General features: G+C 38.0%; 1 protein-coding gene across 2 annotated transcripts in view; it reads left to right on the plus strand.

Annotated features, from left to right (window-relative positions):
• The first annotated feature begins 7,824 nt into the window (after window positions 1-7,824).
• Window positions 7,825-22,149, plus strand: part of MTMR6 (myotubularin related protein 6) — a 38,715-nt gene continuing 24,390 nt past the window's right edge. The window contains exons 1-2 of one of the 2 annotated variants that reach the window (XM_077868370.1): window positions 7,825-8,022; window positions 20,727-20,843. In XM_077868370.1, the coding sequence (XP_077724496.1) occupies window positions 7,999-8,022; window positions 20,727-20,843 (141 nt within the window). In that variant the 5' untranslated portion in view covers window positions 7,825-7,998. The remainder of the gene's footprint in view (window positions 8,023-20,726; window positions 20,844-22,149) is intronic. The other variant, XM_077868369.1, reaches the window with a different exon arrangement.

Raw genomic sequence — 22,149 nt, forward strand, 5'->3', positions numbered from 1 at the left:
GTCAAAATGTTATACTTAGAGAAGAATGCATAAAGTATGTAAGTACTGTTTATAAACTAAAAATTCTCATTTCTTTAAACACCAGACTGTAACTACCATTCATACCAAGAAACTGAGTTCTGCAAGCAACTTAGAAGTTCTTATGCCCTTCCAATAGTAACCATTATCCTATTATAGGAATATGTTCTTTATTTTTCTTTATAGTTTCAGCATCTACATGTTCACCCCTAAACATAGTTGAGTTTTGCCTATTTTTGAACTATAATACAAATGAAATCATACCATATGCATCATTTTGTGCCTTGTATCTTTTTTTAAAATTATTTTTTGAAGAACAAAAACCTAGTGTAGGGCCCAAAGCAGGGCTTGAACTCACTACCCTGAGATCCAGCATCAGATGATTAACTGACCCAGATGCAAGGCATCCCTTGCATCTTTTGCTCAAGCTTATGTTTGTGAGTTTCATCCTTGTTACATGTGACCGAAGATTATTCCTTTCCATTGCTGCATAGTATTCCATTTTATGACTATATCACCATTTACCCCTCTATTTTATTGTTGCTATTGTTTGTAGTTTTAGGCTATTAGAATGGAACTGCTATAAACATTATTATATGTGTATCCTATTTCTTATGCTTAAGGTTCTCTACAGTCCACATTTAGGAATGAGTTGATGATTCCTAGGCTATGTAATGTTCCACTGTATAAGGGGATGAAAAACTGTTTTCAAAAGGCTTTGTAACAAATTATATTCCCACAGCAACCATGGTCAGAGAGTCCATGCTGCTACATATCCTTGCCAAAACATGTCGCTGTCCACATTTTTTAATTTTCCTGATTAATAACAAAGTTAAATACTTTTACATATTTTTAAAAATATCTATTTATTTGAGAGACAGGGAATGAGCAAGTGAGAGAGAGCTTGAGCCGGAAGAGGAGCAGAGGGAGAGGTAGAAGCAGACTCCTTACTGAGCAGGGAGCCTGACATGGAGCTCGATCCAGGGACTTTGAGATCATGACCTGAGTCGAAGGCAGATGGCTAACCAACTGAGCCACACAGTTGCCCTCATATATTTATTGAACTTTCGGCTATCCTATTTTGTGAAGTCCTGTTCAAATGTTTTTCTCATTTTTCTGTGGAGCCTCTGTCTTTTTCTAATTTATTTGTAGGAATTCTTTATATTTTCTGAACATGATTCCTTTATATATTATGTGTTACACTCCAGTTGGTCTTTGTACTGCCTTATCATTTTTTTTAGGAATAGAAATGTGCATTTAAATATTGTTCAATTTACTATCTACAATGTTTTTATGGTCTATTTTAAATATTTTTCTCTAAAATAAAGTCATGAGAATATCCTTACCTACCCTCTGAAAGTTTATTATGCTGCTTTTCACATTTGGGTCTTGGCGTAAGGATCAAATTTCATCTTTTGACCCATATAGAAATCAAATTTTCCCAGCCCCATTTACTGAAAAGTCCCTTTTCCCACACTGTTCTGCAATATCACATTTTTCATAAGTATCTATATATATATATATGTGGCTTTATTTCTGGATTCTCATTCTGTTCCACAAGACTGCCTATTCTTGCAACATACCAATTTAATTACTATAAATTTAAAATGGCTTGAAAATTCCTTTGGGAAAATCTTGCCTTCTTGTTCTTCCCCAGAATTATTCTTAGTCCTTTACATTATCATATATGTTGTAGAGTCAGCTTATCACACATACGTACTGACAGTTCTCCCACGCTCCCACAATATATGCAATGCATATACCAAGCCTGTTAGGATAGTGATTGGGAGTGCATTGAATTTATAGATAGATTAGTTTGGAAAGAATTGAAATATTTTAAAATTGAGTCTCTTTTCCATTAACATAATGCATCTTTCCATTTATTTAGGTCTTCTTGTGTGTGTGTGTGTTGGAGGGAGAGAGAAATTGTGATTCATCTATCTCTGTATATCTATCCATCTCTCCATTTGTGGAGTTTATAACATTCCCTATAAATATCTTACATATATTTTGTTAATTTTTTCATTGACATTTAATATTCTTTTCATGCTGTGGCAAATATATCATTTTAAAATGCCATTTTCATCTTCTACTAAATTGGAACTTATATGCTGTTTCTATTATTGTATCAGTTACCCTAGCAATTAAAACATACAAACATAACTCTTTTTTTTTTTTTTTTTTTTTTTGAGACAGAGAGAGGGAGCGAGGAATGGAGGGTGTAAGGGGAAGGGGCAGAGGGAGTGAGAAAGAGAGAGAGAGAGAGAGAGAGAGAGAGAGAGAATCTTAAACAGGCTTGATCTCACAACCGTGAGAACATGACCTGAGCCAAAATCAAAAGTCAGATAGTTAACTGACTGAGCTACCCAGGCGCCCCTAAGCACAACTTGTTAAAGCTAAAGTTAACCAGCACTACTACTCTTTTCTAAGGTGATGCAAGGATTCTAAAATACTTTATTTCACTCCTCAGTCATATATTTGAATTGTTTTTCAACTTTACAAAACTTTATTATTGTTGTCTTATGCAGTTAGTGTTGATTTACATTTACTCATTTCTTTACATTTAAAAAAAACCCTTCATTTCTTTTGTGTCTTAGATCTTCCATCTGTGATCATATTCCTTATCCTGAAGTATTATTTAGAACTTGCTTTAATATGGGTCATGGCAAATTCAGTCTTTTTGTTTTTTGGAAGATGTCTGAGGGTTTTTTCCCCTTACTCTCATTTCTTGAAAGATTTTTTTCTCCTGGGAAAAGTGCTTTATTTTTTAAATTAATTTTTAAAATATTTTTTCTAAGTAATCTCTGCACCCAATATGGCACTCAAATTTACAATCCTGAGATCAAGTGTCACATTCTCTATTTGATGAGCCAGCCAAGTGCCCCAGGGACAAGTATTTTAGATTGCCAGCTGTTTCTTTCTGTATATGGGAGTTACCATTGCAATGTTACATGACTTCTACAATTACTAATAAGAAGTCAGCTGTAAATTTAATTGTTGATCTACTGGAGATAATTTGTACTTCTACTTTGGATGCTTCTAAGAGCCTCATTTTTGTCTTTGGTGTTGCCATAATGAATTCACCATAGTGAATCTATAGTTCACTATCACGTGTCTAGAGATGGATTTCTTTTTATTTATCATACTTGGAATTTGTTGGCTGCTTTATTCCGTGAATTGGTGTCTTCTATGCATTCTGAAAAAATCTTCAGGCATTATCTCTTCAAATATTATCTTTGCCCCACTCTCTTTCGCTCTGTCTCTTATTCTTATGAAACTATTAGGTTTATATTAGATTTTTATATTAGGTTTATATTAGATATTTAACTCTATCCTTCATTTTTCTTAACCTCTTTTATATAATCTTTTTGTCTCTTTGTATTCCTTTCGTTTGTCGATAATTTTCTTTTATTAATTTATGGTTTTCTAATCCTTTATTTTTTTATCCTTTGTTATTTTTAAAGATTTTATTTATTTATGAGATAGAGAGATAGATAGATGATAGATAGATAGGTAGATAGATAGAGAAGCAGAGACATAGGCAGAGGGAGAAGCAGGCTCCCCACGGGGAACCCGATGTGGGACTTGATCCTGGATTCCATATCCCGGGATCATGCCCTGAGTCAAAGACAGGTGCTCAACCGGTGAGCCACCCAGGCATCTCTAATTCTTTCTTTTAACTTGTCTAATCCAATGGGCTTCCCATTCCAATTCTTGTATTTCATTTGTAGAAGTTACATTTGGTTCTTCTTCATATTTACTATATCATTAAAAAATCCCGTATATTGCAAGTAATTTAAATGTCTTTCATTTCTTTAAACAAAACAGTTGCTTTATAAACAAAGCCCGATAATTATAAAGCCATATTGCCATTGTGTTGTAACTGCCAATAATCTCTTGAGCACTGTTTCCTTGTGTGCAATTTTTTTTATTGTGATGAATTATTTTCCTTTGAAAACTAATTGTAAGAATTATTTGAAACCTATATCATACAGGTACTGTGCAACCAACGAGGATTTGTATTTGCTATAATAAGATTCCTAGGCACCGCTAATTGCAAACATTTTCAACTATATTCACAGCCTGGCATTTGGGGGAAGTTTTTTAGGTGGTATGAATCTAGGCTGTAAATCCATCTATTAACTTTTTTTTTGTGGTTGCAATATTTCCAAGACAGGCAATTATTACACGCCCTTCTTTTCTCAGGTCAATGCAAATTTCCTGAAATACTCTGGAGATTGGGTTGGTTGTGCTTCCATATGGCCCTGGCTTTATGTGGCAAGAGTACCTTATTAGACTCCCTACCTGGGGTGGGCCCTGGATTTTGACTTTTGAATTTTGTGCCCTGCAAGAAATGGAAATGGCCCTCTTGCCACAATATTAGTATCCTGCTTACCTCTCTGGGTATGCACTTTCCCTTATAGTTTGCATTGGTATGGTCTCACTAACTTGTCAGTTACCTGATGCTTTACAGAGCTTCATTTCTACTTTGCCTATTATTCTAAATTTTTTAAGGCAAGGTCATTTCCTAGCCTATTTTATTATCATAAATGGAACTTCTATATAGATTTTGAAAAACAAACCAGTATAGAATAGTTGTTAAGACTACAGACTCTGAAGTCAGACTGGCTCGCTTTGCATCATGGATCTAGGCTTTACCTGCTCTGCAATATTGGGCAAGTTACTTAACTTCATGTATTTCACTTTCTTCATCTTTAAATTGAGGAAAGGAATAGTATTTTCCTCATAACACAGGTGAAACATTTGGTACACTTTCTGCCTCTTGATAATCACTATTAGTTATTGTTATTACCTCTCTATGAAAATTGGTGAGAGAGAAAAAGTGAGAAATGACAAGAAAAAAAAAGGAAAGGATAACCTGGTATGTGAGGGTTAAACAGTATGGGAACAGGAAGAGGGAGAAATGACAAAAATGTGGGAGAAACAGTATACAAAGAAGTTTTATTAAGGAAGTCTTGATGTTGCTATCCAATATAATTCACTCTCTTCTGTTTTCTCAAAAGATCTTCAGTAACGACCTACCTTAGTTTCATTTTTAAAAAAATATTTTATTTTTATTTATTTATTCATGGCTGGGCGGGGGGTGCAGAAACCTAGGCAGAGGGATGAAGCAGGTTCCATGCAAGGAGCCCAATGCAGGACTCGACCCCGAACCCTGGGATCATGCCTTGAGCCAAAGGCAGAAGCTCAACCGCTGATCCACCCAGGTGTCTCCCTATATTGGCTTTCAATATGGTTTCTGTTTTGTTTTGTTTTCTTGGAAGCAGGATTTGTGTTTCTTCTGGATGTATCAAGACTGTGCATCCTTGATACTGTATCAAGACTGGTTTGTAGGAGACTCTGTCTTATTCTCATTTCCTATTTACCTACAGGAGTCAGTAATTTCATCACAAAGACTGCTGTATTTAATAAGCCCTTGCTTTGGCAATCTGTCTGAAGCATAGCAGGCACTCAAAAAAACCAAACCAAAACAAACCAACAGCAAGACAAGTTGAATAAAATAAGTGAATGAAATGCTGGCAAAATTTTAATTAGAAAATAAAAGCTAGATGTTAGGCCTTTACAGCACCAAACACAGTGAGAGAGATGATGTAAAAATGATGATGATGTTTTACAAATAGCATTTTCTAGTTATAAGTGGAACTGCTAGGTGCAGAACACCTGGGAAACATAAAGCTGGGTTTTGCCACCTTTTCAAAATTGACATGTTGGTCTGGATAATTCTTTGAAAAGTGTGTTTGGTGCACTATAGGACGGACATTCAGCAGCAGACCTAGCCTCTACCCGCTAGATGCCAGTAGCACTCTCCACACATGCACCCGTTGTGACCACCAAAAACATCTCCAGATGTTGCCGAATATCCCCGAAGGGGCGAAATCACTTCAGATGGAGAACCACTGAAATAGAAGAATTACAAAAATTACAATCCTCCCATCTAGAAATGCAAACTTTTTGTTATATAAATAAAAATTATGAGAGTCACATTGATCTTATCATTCTATAGCCAGCTTAATTTTCACTCAGTAATACAGCATCAATATTTTTTTGCTATATTATATTCCTCTACAGCATAATTTTTTTGGTCGTGTGAGTACTTCATAACCAAATAATCCTAATTCCTCCTTCCTCCCTCCCATCCTTTGTCCTTCCCTTCATTTCACTTATACATAAGTGTGCACACTCATATATAATCAGATACATTATTGCTATTATTCTTTTAGACCAAATGTTTCTTACCAGATCAATTAAAAGTGAGGAAATGTTTTTATTTTACTTTCATTTACTTTCCTTTTCCAATGCACTTCCTTTCTTTGTGTAGATCCAAGTTTCCAACCTCTATCATTTTCCGTCTTTCTAAAGACTTAACATTTTTTTTCCAAGGCAGCTCTACTGGCAACGAATTTGCTCATTTTTTTTTTTTTAATCTGAGAAAGTATTTCACTTTACTCTTTTCTTCCTTTTGCAGCCTCATCACATCTGAAAAGAAGTCAAACGTGATTCTTATCTTTGCTTCTCTATTGGTAGACGATTTTTTTTCCCTCTGGCTTTTTCAGAATTTTTTCTTTATCTTTGACTTTCTATAGTTTGAGAATGATATGCAGTTTTCCTCATATCTATTCTGCTCGGTGTTCTATGATCTTACTGGGTCTGACTTTGGTGTATGACATTAATTCGAGGGAATATTTCAACATTATTGTTCCAAATACTTGTGTGTTCCTTTATTCCTGGGATATACATTACATGTATATTACATCTTTTGTAGATCCTGGATATTCTGCTCTGTTTGTTTGTTTGTTTGTTTCAGTTTTTTGTTTTCCTTGTTCTCCAGTTTTGGAGATTTCTGTTGAGGTATCTTCAAGCTCTCTGAGGACAGAGATCTCTTTCTTCAGTTATGTCCCAATGACTAATAACCCCATCAAATACATTCTTCTTTTCTGCTGCAGTGTTTTTTTTATCTCTAGCATTTCTCTTCAGTTCTTTCTTAGGAGTCTCTGTTTATGTTGTCCATTGGTTCTTGCCTGTTGTTGCCTTTATCTGGATAAATTAGAGCCTTCAGCATATTAATCCAGTTTAAAATTTTCAATTTGATAATCCCAACATCCTTGTCATACCCATATGTGGTTTTGATGCTTGCTCTGTCTCTTCACAGTGTTTTATGCCCTTTAGTATGGCTTCTAAGTTTTTCTGGATTGTTGGAACTGATATACTGGGTAAAAGAAACTGCCCAGCACCGGTGCCCAGTAAAGTTGCTGCTTGTGGGTTTGTATTCCCTTAAGTCGTGATTCTCTGTATTTGCCTGACTCCTCTCTAATTCTGGGGGTAGCAGTTTGCTCTGTGACCTCGGTTCTCTTGCAAATCTAGGAAAGGTTGATGATTTTTCCGTTTGCTCAGCTTTTACTTGTTAGGATCTACTGCATAAAAAAATGTTTTCCCATTGAACATTTATTTATTTATCTATTTATTTATTTATTTATTTATTTATTTATTTAAGATTTGCTCCAAAAAAAAAAAGATTTGCTCCATGATTTTTTTTTTAATGGATAACTAGTGTGTATGTAGTACTGGGAATTCTGATTGTTTCAAATAAGGCTGCAGGAAATGTATCTGATCATCCTTAGAAAAGATTCTTGCTGTGGGGGGAGAAGTGGTGATGGCGAGCCTCCACAAGCAGGGGGCGCTCTAGGATCGACGGCGGCCCGGGAAAAACTGGACGCCGCTCTCCCTCGCAGGACCCTCTGCCCCGCGGGTTTCCGCTGCCTCCGCGGCCGCCGGTTTGAGGAAGTGTTTCTAGGAGACGGCGCCTGCGCGGTCGACGCTGCCGGGCGGGGAGGGCGGGCTAAGGGGCCGCGGCGCTGGCTGGCTGGCGGTGTCTGCTGTGCCCGGGTCGGTGTACCCGCCCCGGTTCTCCCGCTCCATGGTACGCCTGTGAGCCCCGTCGCCGGCGGACTCGTCCTGGGGATGGAGCACATCCGTACGACCAAGGTAGCCCGCCGCTCGCCGTGGCGTGACCCGGCAGGGCTGGGAGGCGACGGGAGCTCGGCTGGCTGGACCGGGGCTGCGGGCCTGCGGGGCCCTGTCCGGGAGGGCCGGGGCAGTTCGGGCCCGGGTGGGGACCTGCGGGAGCCTCGCTTCCGGGCCCGGTGTTGGGATGTGGGTGATTTGGGCTGCTGGAGGTCGAGTCCCATGAAACTGGTCGCTGCCCTCTGAGCGCTGCACCTTCTTGGGCAGAATTGGGGCTGCTTTAGCTCCGGCTGCTCTCAGGCTCCTCCGGCTGCTTTCGCCGCCCCAAGACCGGAAAACGGCCGAGCGCTCAGATTAGCACCTGATACTGTGTAAGCTTTTCCTTGTTCACGTTGCACTGTCCCGCGTGACAGCCTTGATGCGAGTTTTGGAGGCGCCGAGGTAGGTCAGCCTCGGTCTCGGCGCCCGGTGGTTTGAACGGGGCCCGCCGGCTCAGGGCTCAGCACTTCCTTGTCCGTGTCAGTAGTTGAGAGGGGTTAGGGACAAGGAGAGCGCGGCATCCCACACCGTAAAGTGTCTGACGCAACGCTTTTTCGCTTAATCTTGTTAAATCTCATGCTTAATTTTTGCCTGCAAAAGGCACTGATTTCTAAGGACGAACAAGCGTTCGTATAACTCCATTACAAATGTTGAAACCGAGGGAAGTGGCGTCAAAATATTGCCGAATTACGTTACCAACAGTTAAGTTCGGCCTCAAATTTGAGGGAGGGAGAAAAACATAAATCAAGAAGAATCGAATAACACGATGTTGGGATCGCCCGGAGCCTAGCAGACTCCGGAAGAGGACCCACTGTGAATCTTGACTCTTCAGGTCTTGCTGAAACCATCTCTCAGTTGCCACGAATCCTAAAGTCACCCTTAATTTAGAAAAGAAAAAAAAAAAAAAAGCAGACATACGTTATCCCCGTTTGTTCCATGGAGAATTTGAGGTCTACTCATTAAAATGTTTCACAAGCCTTTTTAAGGTGCCGCGGATTTTTTTGTTAGAACTTGTTTATGACACTGCACATACTATAATAAAATTGAAGATGCTAAAAACTAATCCTTGTTTTAAAAATGTCCTTTTTTTTTGTTTTTAAGAGAATGTTAAATTAACTGTATAATTCAAGCTGCTGACACTTTAAGTTTGAAAATGGAAGGGCAGTTAAGTAAATAACCCAACTAGTAGAAAATGCAGAGGTGGAAGAGCGGCCTAGAAGATGCATCAGACCAGATTTTTGTCCTGATTGGGAGGTTCCAAATGTGTATTACCATAGTAGCTTTTCACAATGGGCCTGTCCTGATGGTTTAGTAAGGTCCTTTTATGACTTTTTAAGGAGCAGGAAATTTCTGAATAATTTTCTATTAAAATTACTTTTCAAGTTGTGTACTTTGAGTTATTCTTCTAACATAGGACCACCAGTACTCTGGAATAATCCTAAGTGGCTGTAGGTAGGCTGCAATTAAACTGATACTTACTAGGTCCCAGTTATGTGCTAGGCACAGACCAGCACTGGCTATAGAGCAGTGAGCATAATAGACTTGGACTTCACTGTACGTTCTGATAATTGTGCGAACTATAATATTTTCTAAAATTATGACTTTTGGGCAGCCCCAGTGGCCCAGCGGTTTAGCGCCACCTTCAGCCCAGGGTGTGATCCTGGAGACCCGGGATCAAGTTCCGCGTCAGGCTCCCTGCATGGAGCCTGCTTCTCCCTCTGCCTGTGTCTGTATCTCTCTCTCTCTCTCTCCCTCTCTCTCTCTCTCTGTCATGAATGAATAAATAACATCTTTAAACAATAAAATTATGACTTTTTAAAAGATTAACATGAATATAGCCTATTGCATAATTATACTACTTTGCATAACCTAACTTGGATGTAGTTAATTTACTGCAAAGATGCTTGTATTTCAACACTAAAAATGAGTTGCTTTAACTTTACTTAGCTGTTGTGAACTATACAGTTTAGTCACTATGATAAAAAATTGACTGTAGAGTATCCTGTGTAACTATTGGTTTGTTCTGTGTTGAGACAGGTTTATTTGAAAAGTAATGATTATATTTCCTAAGAACTCTATGTCAGTGTAGCCAACTGTGCAGTATTACTTTACAATACTTAAAATTTCACAATTATGCTAATCTATACAAAATTGTCACTAATTTCTTAAATAACCTTGCAGTTGGGTATATTATCAGCATTTGCAGATGAGAAGGAAATAGGCTTGGAGAGCTGAAATAATCTGCAAATTATCTCATGAGGGGTGGATTGAAGTTTTTTTTTAATAAAAAAAAGTTTATTTGAGATAGAGCGAGAAAATGAGTGAGCACACAGTGGGGAGAAGGGCAGAGAGAGAGGGAGAAGCAGACTTCCCACTGAGCAAGGGGCCCAACTGTGGGGGGGGGGGTGGCGTTTGATCCCAGGACCCTGGCTGGGGTCATGACCTAACCCAAAGGCAGATGCTTAACTCACTAAGCCACCCAAGCGCCCTTAGAGTTAAGGTGTTTTTTTGTTTTTTTTTAAGATTTTATTTATTTATTCTTGAGAGACATGGAGAGAGAGAGGCAGAAACACAGGCAGAGTTCAGAGAAGCAGGCTCCATGCAGGGAGCCTGATGTGGGGTGCAACCTGGGACCCTGGGATCACGCCCTGAGCCAAAGGCAGATGCTCAACCACTGAGCCACCCAGGTGTCCCTAGAGTTAAGATTTAAACCAAGGTTTGTCATAATTTTTTTTCATTACTTCTCTGGTTTTAATCTAATTGTTAAAATGTATTAATATTCAGAAATGAATCCTAATAATAATTCTGAGAGCTTTTTTTCCTCCCCAAACCTCTTCTTGACGTAAGTAAATATTTATGTGGTATTATTTTTGTATTGTTTATGATCATTGTGGGGTTTTTTTATTGTTTATGAACCTGAGGTTTATAAGATAAACTGTTTTAGCTGAGTACTGATTAAATGACTTTATAGTTATAAAATTCAGGAGCAGATACACCATCCTAATTGGTCATATTTGGTTTACTAACTGTATAGCATCGCCAAAGATGTCAAGACTGAATTTGAATTTCCAAAAGACTATTTCCAGGCTCTGCCTATCACTTTGAGCTCTAATTTTTCCATAATGAGGTAGTCTTGCCAAGAAACAATGGGAAATATGCAGAGACAGTTCTTCTTTATGCAGTCTTTCTCCTTTCCCTGCCAGGCTCTAGTGCTTTGGCTGACATCATCTGTTGATGTCGAATGATGTGCTGTTTGTGAATGGAACTTTACAGAATGTAATGGAAGAATGTTTTCCTAAACTATATATGGTAGACTGCTTTATAGAGTTTGTTAAAGAATGGAATGTCCCATGAAAATCTGACCCCATTGGGGCTCAAGTTGAATTATTGCAAAATGCCTAGCTGCTACTCATTTTTGTCATTAGGATGTGCGGTCATGTGTATGTATACAAGTATGTGTAATCAGTTACAAAGAGGGAAAGAGGTGCAAACTAAGAATAAGAGCCAGTAGATTGTGGGGAGTATCTGAGTGCTTTTCCTCACGTAAAGCACTATTTTGACTTATTAATATTATCCCATTATACAAGTGAGAAGACTGAAATTTGCAGAAACTAAATAATGTGTCCTGACTCAAACAGATAGTTCTATTAAGGAAGAGGTGGAGCTGGGAACTTGAATCCTGATCTTTCTGATACTAGTCTTATTCTCTTAACCATAACACTCCTCTCCTCAGAGTAATTGTCTAATCAAGAGATTTGAGTGGTGCCTGGGTGACTTAGCCAGTTAAGTGTCTGCCTTAAGCTCAGGTCATGATCCCAGGGTACTGGGATCGAACCCTGTGTGATCTGGGCTCCCTGTTCACTGGGGAGCTTGCTTCTCCCTCTCCTTCTGTGCCCCCTCCCTCTGCACACTCTTTTTTGCTCACATAAATAAATAAAATATTTTTAAAATAAAGAGATTTGAATAGTGAGGTAAGTCAGTGTTATTGGGACTGGAAGAAAGGCAGGGGATGGAGGAGAAGAACTGAGGTGGTAGGATTTTGTCCAGTAGGTAGCTGATTAGGAAGGTGTAGGGTTAGGGAAAAGGTGTGGTCCAGAAGAATAGATTTGGGAGTAATCTATTGATGTAATCACGGTATTTTCTGGATGATTTTGTGCAAGGTACATGTAGAGGCTCTGTGGTGGAGAAGAGTGAATGTTAGAGCCCCAGGAGTACTTACAAGGGGCAAGCAGAGGAAGAGGAGTCAGAGAAAGAGTGTTAGGGATAAAATGGGAAGAGACGAATCACAAGAAAAGAAGGCTTCCCTATTCTAACTTCCTTCTTTGCTCCTTCTTCCTCTTCTCTCTCCTTTTTTAGGGCCTGGTATTATTCTAGGTACTGGGGAAATGGTAGTTTCCAGACAAAAGCCCCTGCCATTCCAAAACATCTTTTCTAGTTGGGGGAGACATGACAGTAAACAAAGTTAATAAGCCAAATACATAATACAGTAGATGGGAGTGCTATGGGGGGTGCCAGGGTGAGGTTGGGGGAGAACAGCTGTCAATGTGGTAGTTTGGGGAGCCCTTACTCATGATACTTGAGTAGAGAGTGAAAGTGGTGAGGGAGCAAGCCATCTTCACAGCAGTAGGGGTTGGGGAGGGGTGGCTGGGAGAGTCTCAACAGAAGGCACAGCAGGGGCAACATCCCTATGCTGGTCATACCTGGTTAGTAAAAACTAGCAAGAAGACCAGTGTGGCTAGAGGAGAGTGAGTGAAGGAGAGAGCACAGTAGGAAATGAAAAGTTGGAAACAGGGGCAAGCCTTTGCAGGCTAATGTGAAATCTTGGCTTTTACTGAGTGAGACAGGAAGCCATTCATGGAAAGTCACCTGTGCCAATGCTGCAGAAAAGCAAAGTGAGAGAAGACTGAAAAATGTCCTTGGATTTATGATCTGTTTTGTTTGATGATTTATGCAGCCAGACGCTGTTGTAGAACTTGGAAATACATGAACAAAGAAAGATTAAAATCTCTGCCCTTTTGAGGTTTACCTTCCCCTTCGCAAAGGCAACTTGATGCTCTTTCTTTTTGAAAGAGATCCATGCTATGGAGTGTGGAATAATGGTACTAAGAGTCCTGAATGGGTGTCTTGTTATAGGGGTTGCTCACAGCAAATCAGAGAAGCCCTGACCGTGTGTTTTCTGCTTCAGTAGCCCTTGTCATGTAGTTGTCAAATATAACTGTTAGCTGCAGAGCTTTGGTTGAGGATGGGGCATTGGTCCTTTCTTGTCCCAGAGTCTACTTGGTGTCTGAATTTTCTGGATATAAATGCTGAGTATGCGTGATTTCCTGTGTTTTTCATTTCTAGCTTTGTTATCAGCTGAAATATGAACTTCTGTTGAGAGACCATTAGGGTACCTTTAGTGCAGGCCCAAGGTTGGCAACAATTCAACTAAATGGCCCTCAAAGTAATATGTTGGCATTTCCCATCCTTACCATAGTGACCACACTGCAGTTCTGTTCTCCCTACTCTGTTTCTTCTTTTCCCGAAACCTTTTACTTCTTCCCCATTCTTTTTTTTTCTGGGGGTGGGGGGGGCTCTGGTAATACCTAGAATTAAAGGGTCTTGACACTCTTTCTGTAATGCGTCAGTGTCCATGACCTGAAAGAGTTGTGATTGCTTTCTAAATACCTGCTTAAAACATTTCCAGGAACACATGGAAAAATCTGTAGCAACATCTGTAAAATACTCTATACCTTGGTGTGAAAGGGAAATATGAGGCAGCAGTTGGCGCTTAGAAGTTGACTAAGTCTCTGGTTTGAAATTTGTATGCTGATAATTTTAGCAAAGAAAAAGACCTATTTTCCTTTGTTTTTTTTTACATTTATCTTAGGATTTTCAGTTTAGAACAGAATAATCAGTAAATTTTCTCAGAACCTAAAGTTTCTCCAGAACCTAAAGTGCCAAATAAATAAATGTTTTGGAATAATGTTCAGATTACTTTTATTATCAGTCATATCCATATAACAGTGGCATATTGAAGCAATCATGTAATGAGTTTTCTATTATGTTTTCTTGAATATGATTACTATGGTAATAATCCTCAATTTATTAAAGTCTTATATAGTCTCTTTTCTCTCAGACTTACATTGCCTTTTATACTTTATCCTACTGAATGGCAGCTAGCCTCTGTTTTTCCTTCCTTCTCACATAGGTTTTGTCATCTCAAGATGGGCTTGGTTTTGTCATCTCAAGATAGGCTTCCTCTTTAACCTGTCTATGGCAGCTTAATCCAGGCTCTTATCACATCTCTCCCAGGCACTCCTAGATTATTAGCTTTTTACCTGGTTACTCACCTCCTGTGTCTTCTTTACTCAACATTTTCTCCACATTATCATTGGAAAGATCTTCTTAAAAACCATATCTGGTCATGGGCTACTGTGCTTAAAAGTCCTCTGTATCCTTTTATCTACAATGCAGATGCTCTACCCTAGCAGGTGTTTCTTTTTCACCAAATGTTATTGCCTCTCCCCTTTTGTGTTCTAGCTCTTCTATTGGGAATTCTGTATTTTCTGTGTATTAAGAAAAATTTTGCTGAGCTTTGCTTCTAGTATTATATTAGAAAAAACAGGTTTTTCCAGCTCTATCACACATTAGAATATTGAATTTGCTTTTTTTTTTTTTTAAGATTTTATTTATTTATTCATGAGAGACACACAGAGAGAGGCAGAGACACATAGGCGGAGGACGAAGCAGGCTTCCTGCGAGGAGCCCTCCCGGGACCCCAGGATCACAGTCTGAGCCAGAGGCAGATGCTCAACCACTGAGCCACCCAGACATTCCTTGAATTTGCTTTTAAAGTCCGTGTGCCTTCTCCTTCCTTTCTCCATTTGAACTTGGCATTAGTTTAATACAGAGGACTGTCAGGGCTCAACTTACCTCATCAGGTTACTAACTTACTAACAGTCATTTTTGCAAACATGAGCATTTTATTGCTTACTGTTTGTCAAGCAAACTTGGGGTAAAGTACCTACATGTCTTATCCAGTCTTACTGCAGCTTTCAAGGAAGAGATTGTTGTCCTTATTTCACAGATAAAGAAAGTGAGACCCAGACAATTTGGTTAGTTGATAGCCAGTGAATTTTTATGGAGTGAATTAGTAAACTCTTTCTGAAAATGTATAGTTATGTGGATGTTCTTCAAAGATGTGTGTGTGTGGGAGGGTGTATGCATATGCCAATAATGTGGTTGTATATTTTAAAGGGCCATAAGTTATAAGAAGCTCTTTTAAAAAGTGGGAGGATACAAGCTGGGACCTTAAATATTCAGGAAAAGAGCATAAAGATAGAGAAGGAACCTAGCCTGGTTAAGAGTTAAGAGCAAGAGGGGGACAGCCCGGGTGGCTCAGCGGTTTAGCGCCAGCTTCAGCCCAGGGTGTGATTCTGGAGACCCGGGATTGAGTCTTACATTGGGCTTCCTGCATGGAGCCTGCTTCTCCCTCTGCCTGTGTTTCTGCCTCTCTGTGTGTGTGTGTGTCTCTCATGAATAAATAAATAAAATCTTAAAAAAAAAAAAAAAAAGCAAGAGGGATTAATTTGGAATTTAATTAATTTTAATTAATTAAAGTTAGAAGGAATACTATTTGCATAAAAATGACCTGGTGAGCTTCTTAAAAATTCAGATTCTTGGTGTCCTGTCTGCTGAGACGACTGAGTGAAATTGAGTAGGGCTTAAGATTTGTATTTATGCAGTTTCAGAGGTGATTCAGATGAACAGCTAGACTTTGGGACTTTTATGTAGGTAAGAAGAATTAAAGATTTAATAAATGGAATCTCAAGTTAATTTTGGATATAGAAATTAGGGAGAATCAAGGAATAGGGTTAGAGTGTTAGGGAGAGTATTTTTAACCTGAATTTCCAATCTTGATAGATGACAAGCCCAAAAGAACTGTGTAGTGTTAGGCAGTTCTAGAGGAAGAGTGACTTAATTGGGTGTTGGGGTGGGAATAGCAGACTGAGTGTCCACATGTGGCTTTAAAAACAAAAAAGCTGATCTATAACTGTACACTATTAGTAATTTTTCTACTTATTTTAAGTTCATCTATTTGTAAATTACTGAATGACTGTTTACTGTTTACCCTTTATGTAAGGAAGAAGTGGCAGAGAGAAATGAAGGACAGTATAATGTTACAAAGTAGAATTTTATATAATAAATCTCTTGGGTGATGTCAGCAAAAGAGACCACTGGTAAACTGTGGGCATCTTCTGTTTTCATCCTGTGGAAAATGTGTCTATGGCTGATCACCCTAGTCCAACAAATACTTATTGTATCAGATGCTATACTAGTCATCAGGTAGTCAGACATAAATAAGAGACAGTTCTTGCCCTGGGGTATGTCATAGCTTTAGTGGGAGAGATGGACATGAACAGATGTTTTATAATGTAGAAACTACTCTAACAGTAGTGAAAGGTGCAGATTTTTAAAATATTTAGGCTATAAAATTGGTAGGAATTGGTGATTTAATTGAATATTGGGAGTTGGGACACCTGGGTAGCTCAGCAATTGAGCGTCTGCCTTTGGCTCAAGGTGTGATCCTGGGGTTCTGGGATCGAGTCCCACATCAGGCTCCCTGCATAGAGCCTGCTTCTCCCTCTGCCTGTGTCTCTGCCTCTCTTTGTGTCTCTCATGAATAAATAAATAAAATCTTTTTAAAAAAAGAATATTGGGAGTCAAGAGGAAGTCATAGGATGATTCCTGAATTTCTAATGTGGGTGACTAGATGAGGATGGAGTCCTATATTAATTCACATCAGAAATACAGGATTAGGAACCTATTTGTGAGGAGTGAGGAAAGATCCATTTCATTTTCAGTATGCTTAACATGAGTCTTAAGACATCCAAGTAGAGCAGTATAGCATGGTGGGAAGGAATCAGACCTATGACATAGGGTTATTACTCTGCTGTTCCACTTACTGTTTCTAGCTTTGGTGTTGGGACATTTAACTAACTTCTCTAAGTCTCAGTTTCTATGCAGAGATTAATAGTACTTAACTAGATAGGAATTGTGAAAATTAAAAGAAATACTGTATGTTAAGCACTTACCAAAGTACTCCGTATATAATGAGACTTGAGTACTATGTCAGGAATGATTGTAGTCGTTATATGTATAGCAGGCAATATGAACTCAGGAGAGCTCAGAGTTGGGCATTTAGTTTGGAGAGTCATTCACATACAGGTTAAAATAATGACAGTGGATAAGCTGCCTATAGAGAATGGGGCCCCTGAGGAAGAAGGGTAACAAATAGGAGATGGACCAAAGAGAGTTAAAATCCAAATGAAAGTAGTGTGATTGTTTTGCATGTAGATAAGTGCATGTAGAGAATTTGTGCTTTGTCAAGAAATTATTTATGGGGCAGCCGCGGTAGCGCAGCGGTTTAACGCCGCCTGCAGCCCAGGGCGTGATCCTGGAGACCCTGGATCGAGTCCCATGTCAGGCTCTCTTCATAGTGCCTGCTTCTCTCTCTGCCTGTGTCTGTGCCTCTCAATCTCTCTCTCTCTCTCTCTCTCTCTGTCTCTCTGTCTCTGTGGATAAATAAAGTCTTAAAAAAGAAATTATTTATGATGATTAATACATAATATATGATTAATAAGAAATATTTATGATCTTTTGAAAGTCCACAGATTAAACTTCATATGGACTTAGAAATAAAAAAAACTGTTCAGTTAAATAAGTAGTAATGACATCAGCTCCTACTCCCTTTAAATTACTTACCAATATCCTTTTTTTTTTTTTTTAATTTTTTGAGTAATATGTGAAGTGCTGCAAAATGATATTGGCATTAATTGCTTGAGTAGGGTTAATACTTTGTAGTAACCTTTATTTCTATATGTATTCATTAATTCTCTTTAGAAACATTAACACTTTGCTTTAATTGCTTTGGAGATAAGGCAGGTGAGGTTTATATTACGGTATTACTGTTGGTTGGCTGTAGTGTCCTTACAACTAAGTCTAGCACAATTGAAGGAGAGTAAACAGTAGTTGATTTCATTGTTTTAAAAATTTTAAATTTTAATTCAATGTGAGTTATATAATTGAGTTATGTTTTAAAAGGAAGAAATGGTCCTAAACAATGAAATAAATGCAGATCTCCAAGAGAAATCTTCATATAGTCTTTTCCTATTGTCTTAAAGGATAGTGTGTATAATTATCTGATAGCTTTTACATGTCAAATCAACTGTCAGATCTGAGCTGTATAAATTAGATCGTATCTAAGTTTCCAGAAGAAAATGTTAAAACTCAGTTCATTGCCTTACCCATACAAATAAAATTTTGTGTCAACAACAGGTATTTCAATTTTACAGTTAAATTTTAACTTATTTGAACAGCTGCTGTTAAAAGAAAAAAAACTTTTGGAATTAAATTTCTTCAAAGGGAGCTAATTAGCTTTTTACGTGGTAGTTATTATTGTGGAAATCATAATTTCATAATTAGGGGCATTTGTTTCTTCAATTTTAGTAAGGGAAAAGGAAATATATGTGGGGGAAAAGTACAGAATTAGTGAGATAATTGTTAGACATAGAAGTTAAAGAACTATCTGCAACCTCCTGTTATGGCTATGGATTAAAAATTTTATTTATTTTTTTTAAGATTACTTATTTATTTATTCATAGAGACAGAGAAGCAGAGACACAGGCAGAGGGAGAAGCAGGCTCCATGCAGGGAGCCTGACGTGGGACTCAATCCAGGGTCTCCAGGATCACACCCTAGGCTGCAGGCGGCGCTAAACCGCTGCGCCACCGGGGCTGCCCAGGATTAAAATTTTTTAGTGGGAAATGGTTGTTTTACCTTTTTTCCCCCCTTCCAAAAAGAATGTACAGCAATAAATAACTATGTTTTCAAAACAGTAGTCTCCTACACAGTAGGAGTGACCAACTCTAACCCCACAGTAGTAGTGGCCAACTCTAACCCCACTCTCCAGTGGCAGCTCTGTGTGTGTGTATGTGTGTTTATTAATAAAGGAGTACTAGGTACCTTACTGCCTCAGCCACTACAGGACACAGAGGCAACATGTGATATAATCTGTGATAGGGAATTCAGAGCCAGAAGGAACAATGAAACTGAGACTTTTTTTTTTATTTATGATAGTCACACACACACACACACACACACACACACACACACAGAGGCAGAGGGAGAAGCAGGCTCCATGCACCAGGAGCCCGATGTGGGATTCGATCCCGGGTCTCCAGGATCGCGCCCTGGGCCAAAGGCAGGCGCCAAACCGCTGCGCCAACCAGGGATCCCAAAACTGAGACATTTAAGTAAGTCAGTCAGTTTTCTGAGAAAGGATTCCAGTTAGGAGATAGGGTATCAGTGAGCCCCAGAGAATGCTTACTTAGCACTTAGCTAAGCAGAAGAGACCATTTTAGGAAGGGAGAATGGTATGAGTAAAAGCATAGAGCAGACCACAAAACAATGTCTTGGGTGGAGTGGTGAGGAGAATATAGAGATTAAGTTGGAGTTTGCAACCATTTAACTGTTGATTTAATTTTTCTGGTAGTTTACTCCATGATGCTAGATAATAACCTTATATATTTATTACTTGTTTTGCCAACTTAAATGTATGGACTCTTGCATCTGTCAGCATGGCTAAAATTAACACAAGAAACAAGATTTGATGAGAATATGGAGAAAGGGGAATTCTCTCTTGCACATTGGTGGGAATGCAAATTGGTGTAGCCTGGAGAACAGTATGGAGGCTCCTCAAAAAACAGCATGCAAACTGATGCAGCCTGGAGAATAGGATGGAAAACAATATGGAGATTACTCAAAAAGTTAAAAATAGAACTACCCTATGATCCAGCAAATTCACTATTAGGTATTTACCCAAAGGATTAAAAAATACAGATTCAAAGGGGGTACAAGCATCCTAAATGTTTATAGCAGAATTATCAACAATAGCTAAACTATGGAGAGAACCCAAGTGTCCATCAACTGATGAATGGATAAAGAAGGTGATGTGTGTGAAATCTTGCCAATTGCAATGATGTGGATGGAGCTAGAGGGTATTATGCCAAGTGAAATAAGTCAGTCAGAGAAAGACAAATACCATATGACCTCACTCATATGTGGAATTTAAGAAAGAAAACAGATGGACATATGGGAAGGGGAAAAGAAAAGTAGAGAGAGAAACCAGCCATAAGAGACTCTTAACAATAGAGAATGAACAGGAGGGCGGTGGGTGGGGAATGGGGTAGATGGGTGGTGGATATTAAAGAAGGCACTTGTGATGAGCACTGGGTGTTAATAAGTAAGCGATCATTACAGAATTTTCTCCAGAAATCAATATTGTACTATATGTTAACTAAATAATATTGAAATAAAAAATATATATGGACTCTTGGATATGAAAACCATTTGTTTGTTTATACCGTGGGTCTCCTTCCCGTTCTCCTTAATATTTATGTTGTTTTTTTTACAGAGTTCCTTTATTGGTTGTATTTATAACTCTAAATAGTACTTGTGTTACTTGTGGTTTATATACTCCCCAAGATACATGAACTTTAATGTTCAACATTAAATAAACTCATGTTTTTTAATAGAAAGAGGAAAATGTTATCCCAGGATTTAAATATACCATTTAAAAGAATAATAATAAAGAATTTGCATTACTTTTGAAATGAAAAATAACTTTTTTTTTTTTTTTTTAGGTTGAACAAGTGAAATTACTTGACCGATTCAGTACCAGCAACAAGTCACTAACAGGAACACTCTATCTTACGGCCACACATCTATTATTTATAGACTCTCATCAGAAAGAAACCTGGGTAAGAAGGGCATCTGCTATACTGCTTACCATACTTAGAATAATGGATTTGGCCTATTGCTGTATTTCATTTTGATCATGTAAAAAAAAATTAATCATTGGTTACCCGTTTCAACAAAAATTTTTTCAGTCGCCTCATCACTTCTACCCTCCCTTTTAATAAAACAAGGATACCATGTGGAATGTGGAACTCTTTTATAGGTTATAGCAAGATTTTTTTATCCACATTAATAATTATAAAATACCTACTTGTTCCTTTTAATTTTTAAAAATATAAATAGTATATGTACGTGTTTAATATTTAACAGTTTAAGTGACAGTCATGCTATTTTTTTAAAGATTTTATTTATTTATTTGAGAGAGAAAGCACACACATACACCCTATCCATGGTATTTTTATACCAAGTTGCAATTATGGTATTTTTTAATTGATTGATTGTAGATCAAACAATACAGTAATGGATATTTTGTATATATTTCTTCCTGTATATGCACCAGAATTTCTCAGAGGTATCTGCCTGCGAGTAAAATTCTAGGTCTTAGAAAAGTGCATATTTTCCTTCACTAAATGTGGCCCTTGCCAAAATAGTTGTTTCAAAATGTTTATTCTCAGTAGAGTGTGATGTGTTGTCTGCCATCATTAGCAACATTGATATTATCAGCTTTAAAATTTTTGCCTCTCTGGTGGATATGCAGTTGTGATTTTAATTTGCTGATTACAAGGAAATCATCCTTTCGGATATTTTGGCCTTTAGCTTTCTTTTTCTGTTGGGCTGTTTGTCCTTTTATTGGCTTTATGAGTCTGGTTTTTAATGTTTCGTCAGGTATGTGTGTTGTAGATAACTTCTCCCAGTGTGTGGCTTGTCTTGTGTGTATATACATCTTTGAATTAAAGTTTCAAATTTAGTGTATTAGAAATTTAATTTAGTGTATTAGATTTTTCATTTTTTCTTTTATGGTTTATGCTGTTTTCTTACTTAAGGGATTCTTAAAGTCATAAAGATTCTCCTGTATTTTTTTCTAAAAGCTTACATTTTGTATTTCAGGGTAAGTTGTTAGTTAATACATATGGAAGATATTTTCTCGGATGATATAACTTAGGGATTCATTTTAACTTTTATCCTTTTCATTATTTTCATATGGATACTGGCATTGTTTATTGATGGTTTCAATGCATTAATGTGTAGTATCAACTCTGTCAAACAAAGTAAGGGTTTGTTTTTGAGCTCTCTATTCTGTTCTTTTGATATATTGATTCCACTGTATAATAGCACACTGTTTTATTGATTCTAGCTTTTTAATACAAT

The sequence above is a fragment of the Canis aureus genome, chromosome 24 (genome assembly GCF_053574225.1).
Source record: "Canis aureus isolate CA01 chromosome 24, VMU_Caureus_v.1.0, whole genome shotgun sequence".
Taxonomy (NCBI): Eukaryota; Metazoa; Chordata; class Mammalia; order Carnivora; family Canidae; genus Canis; species Canis aureus.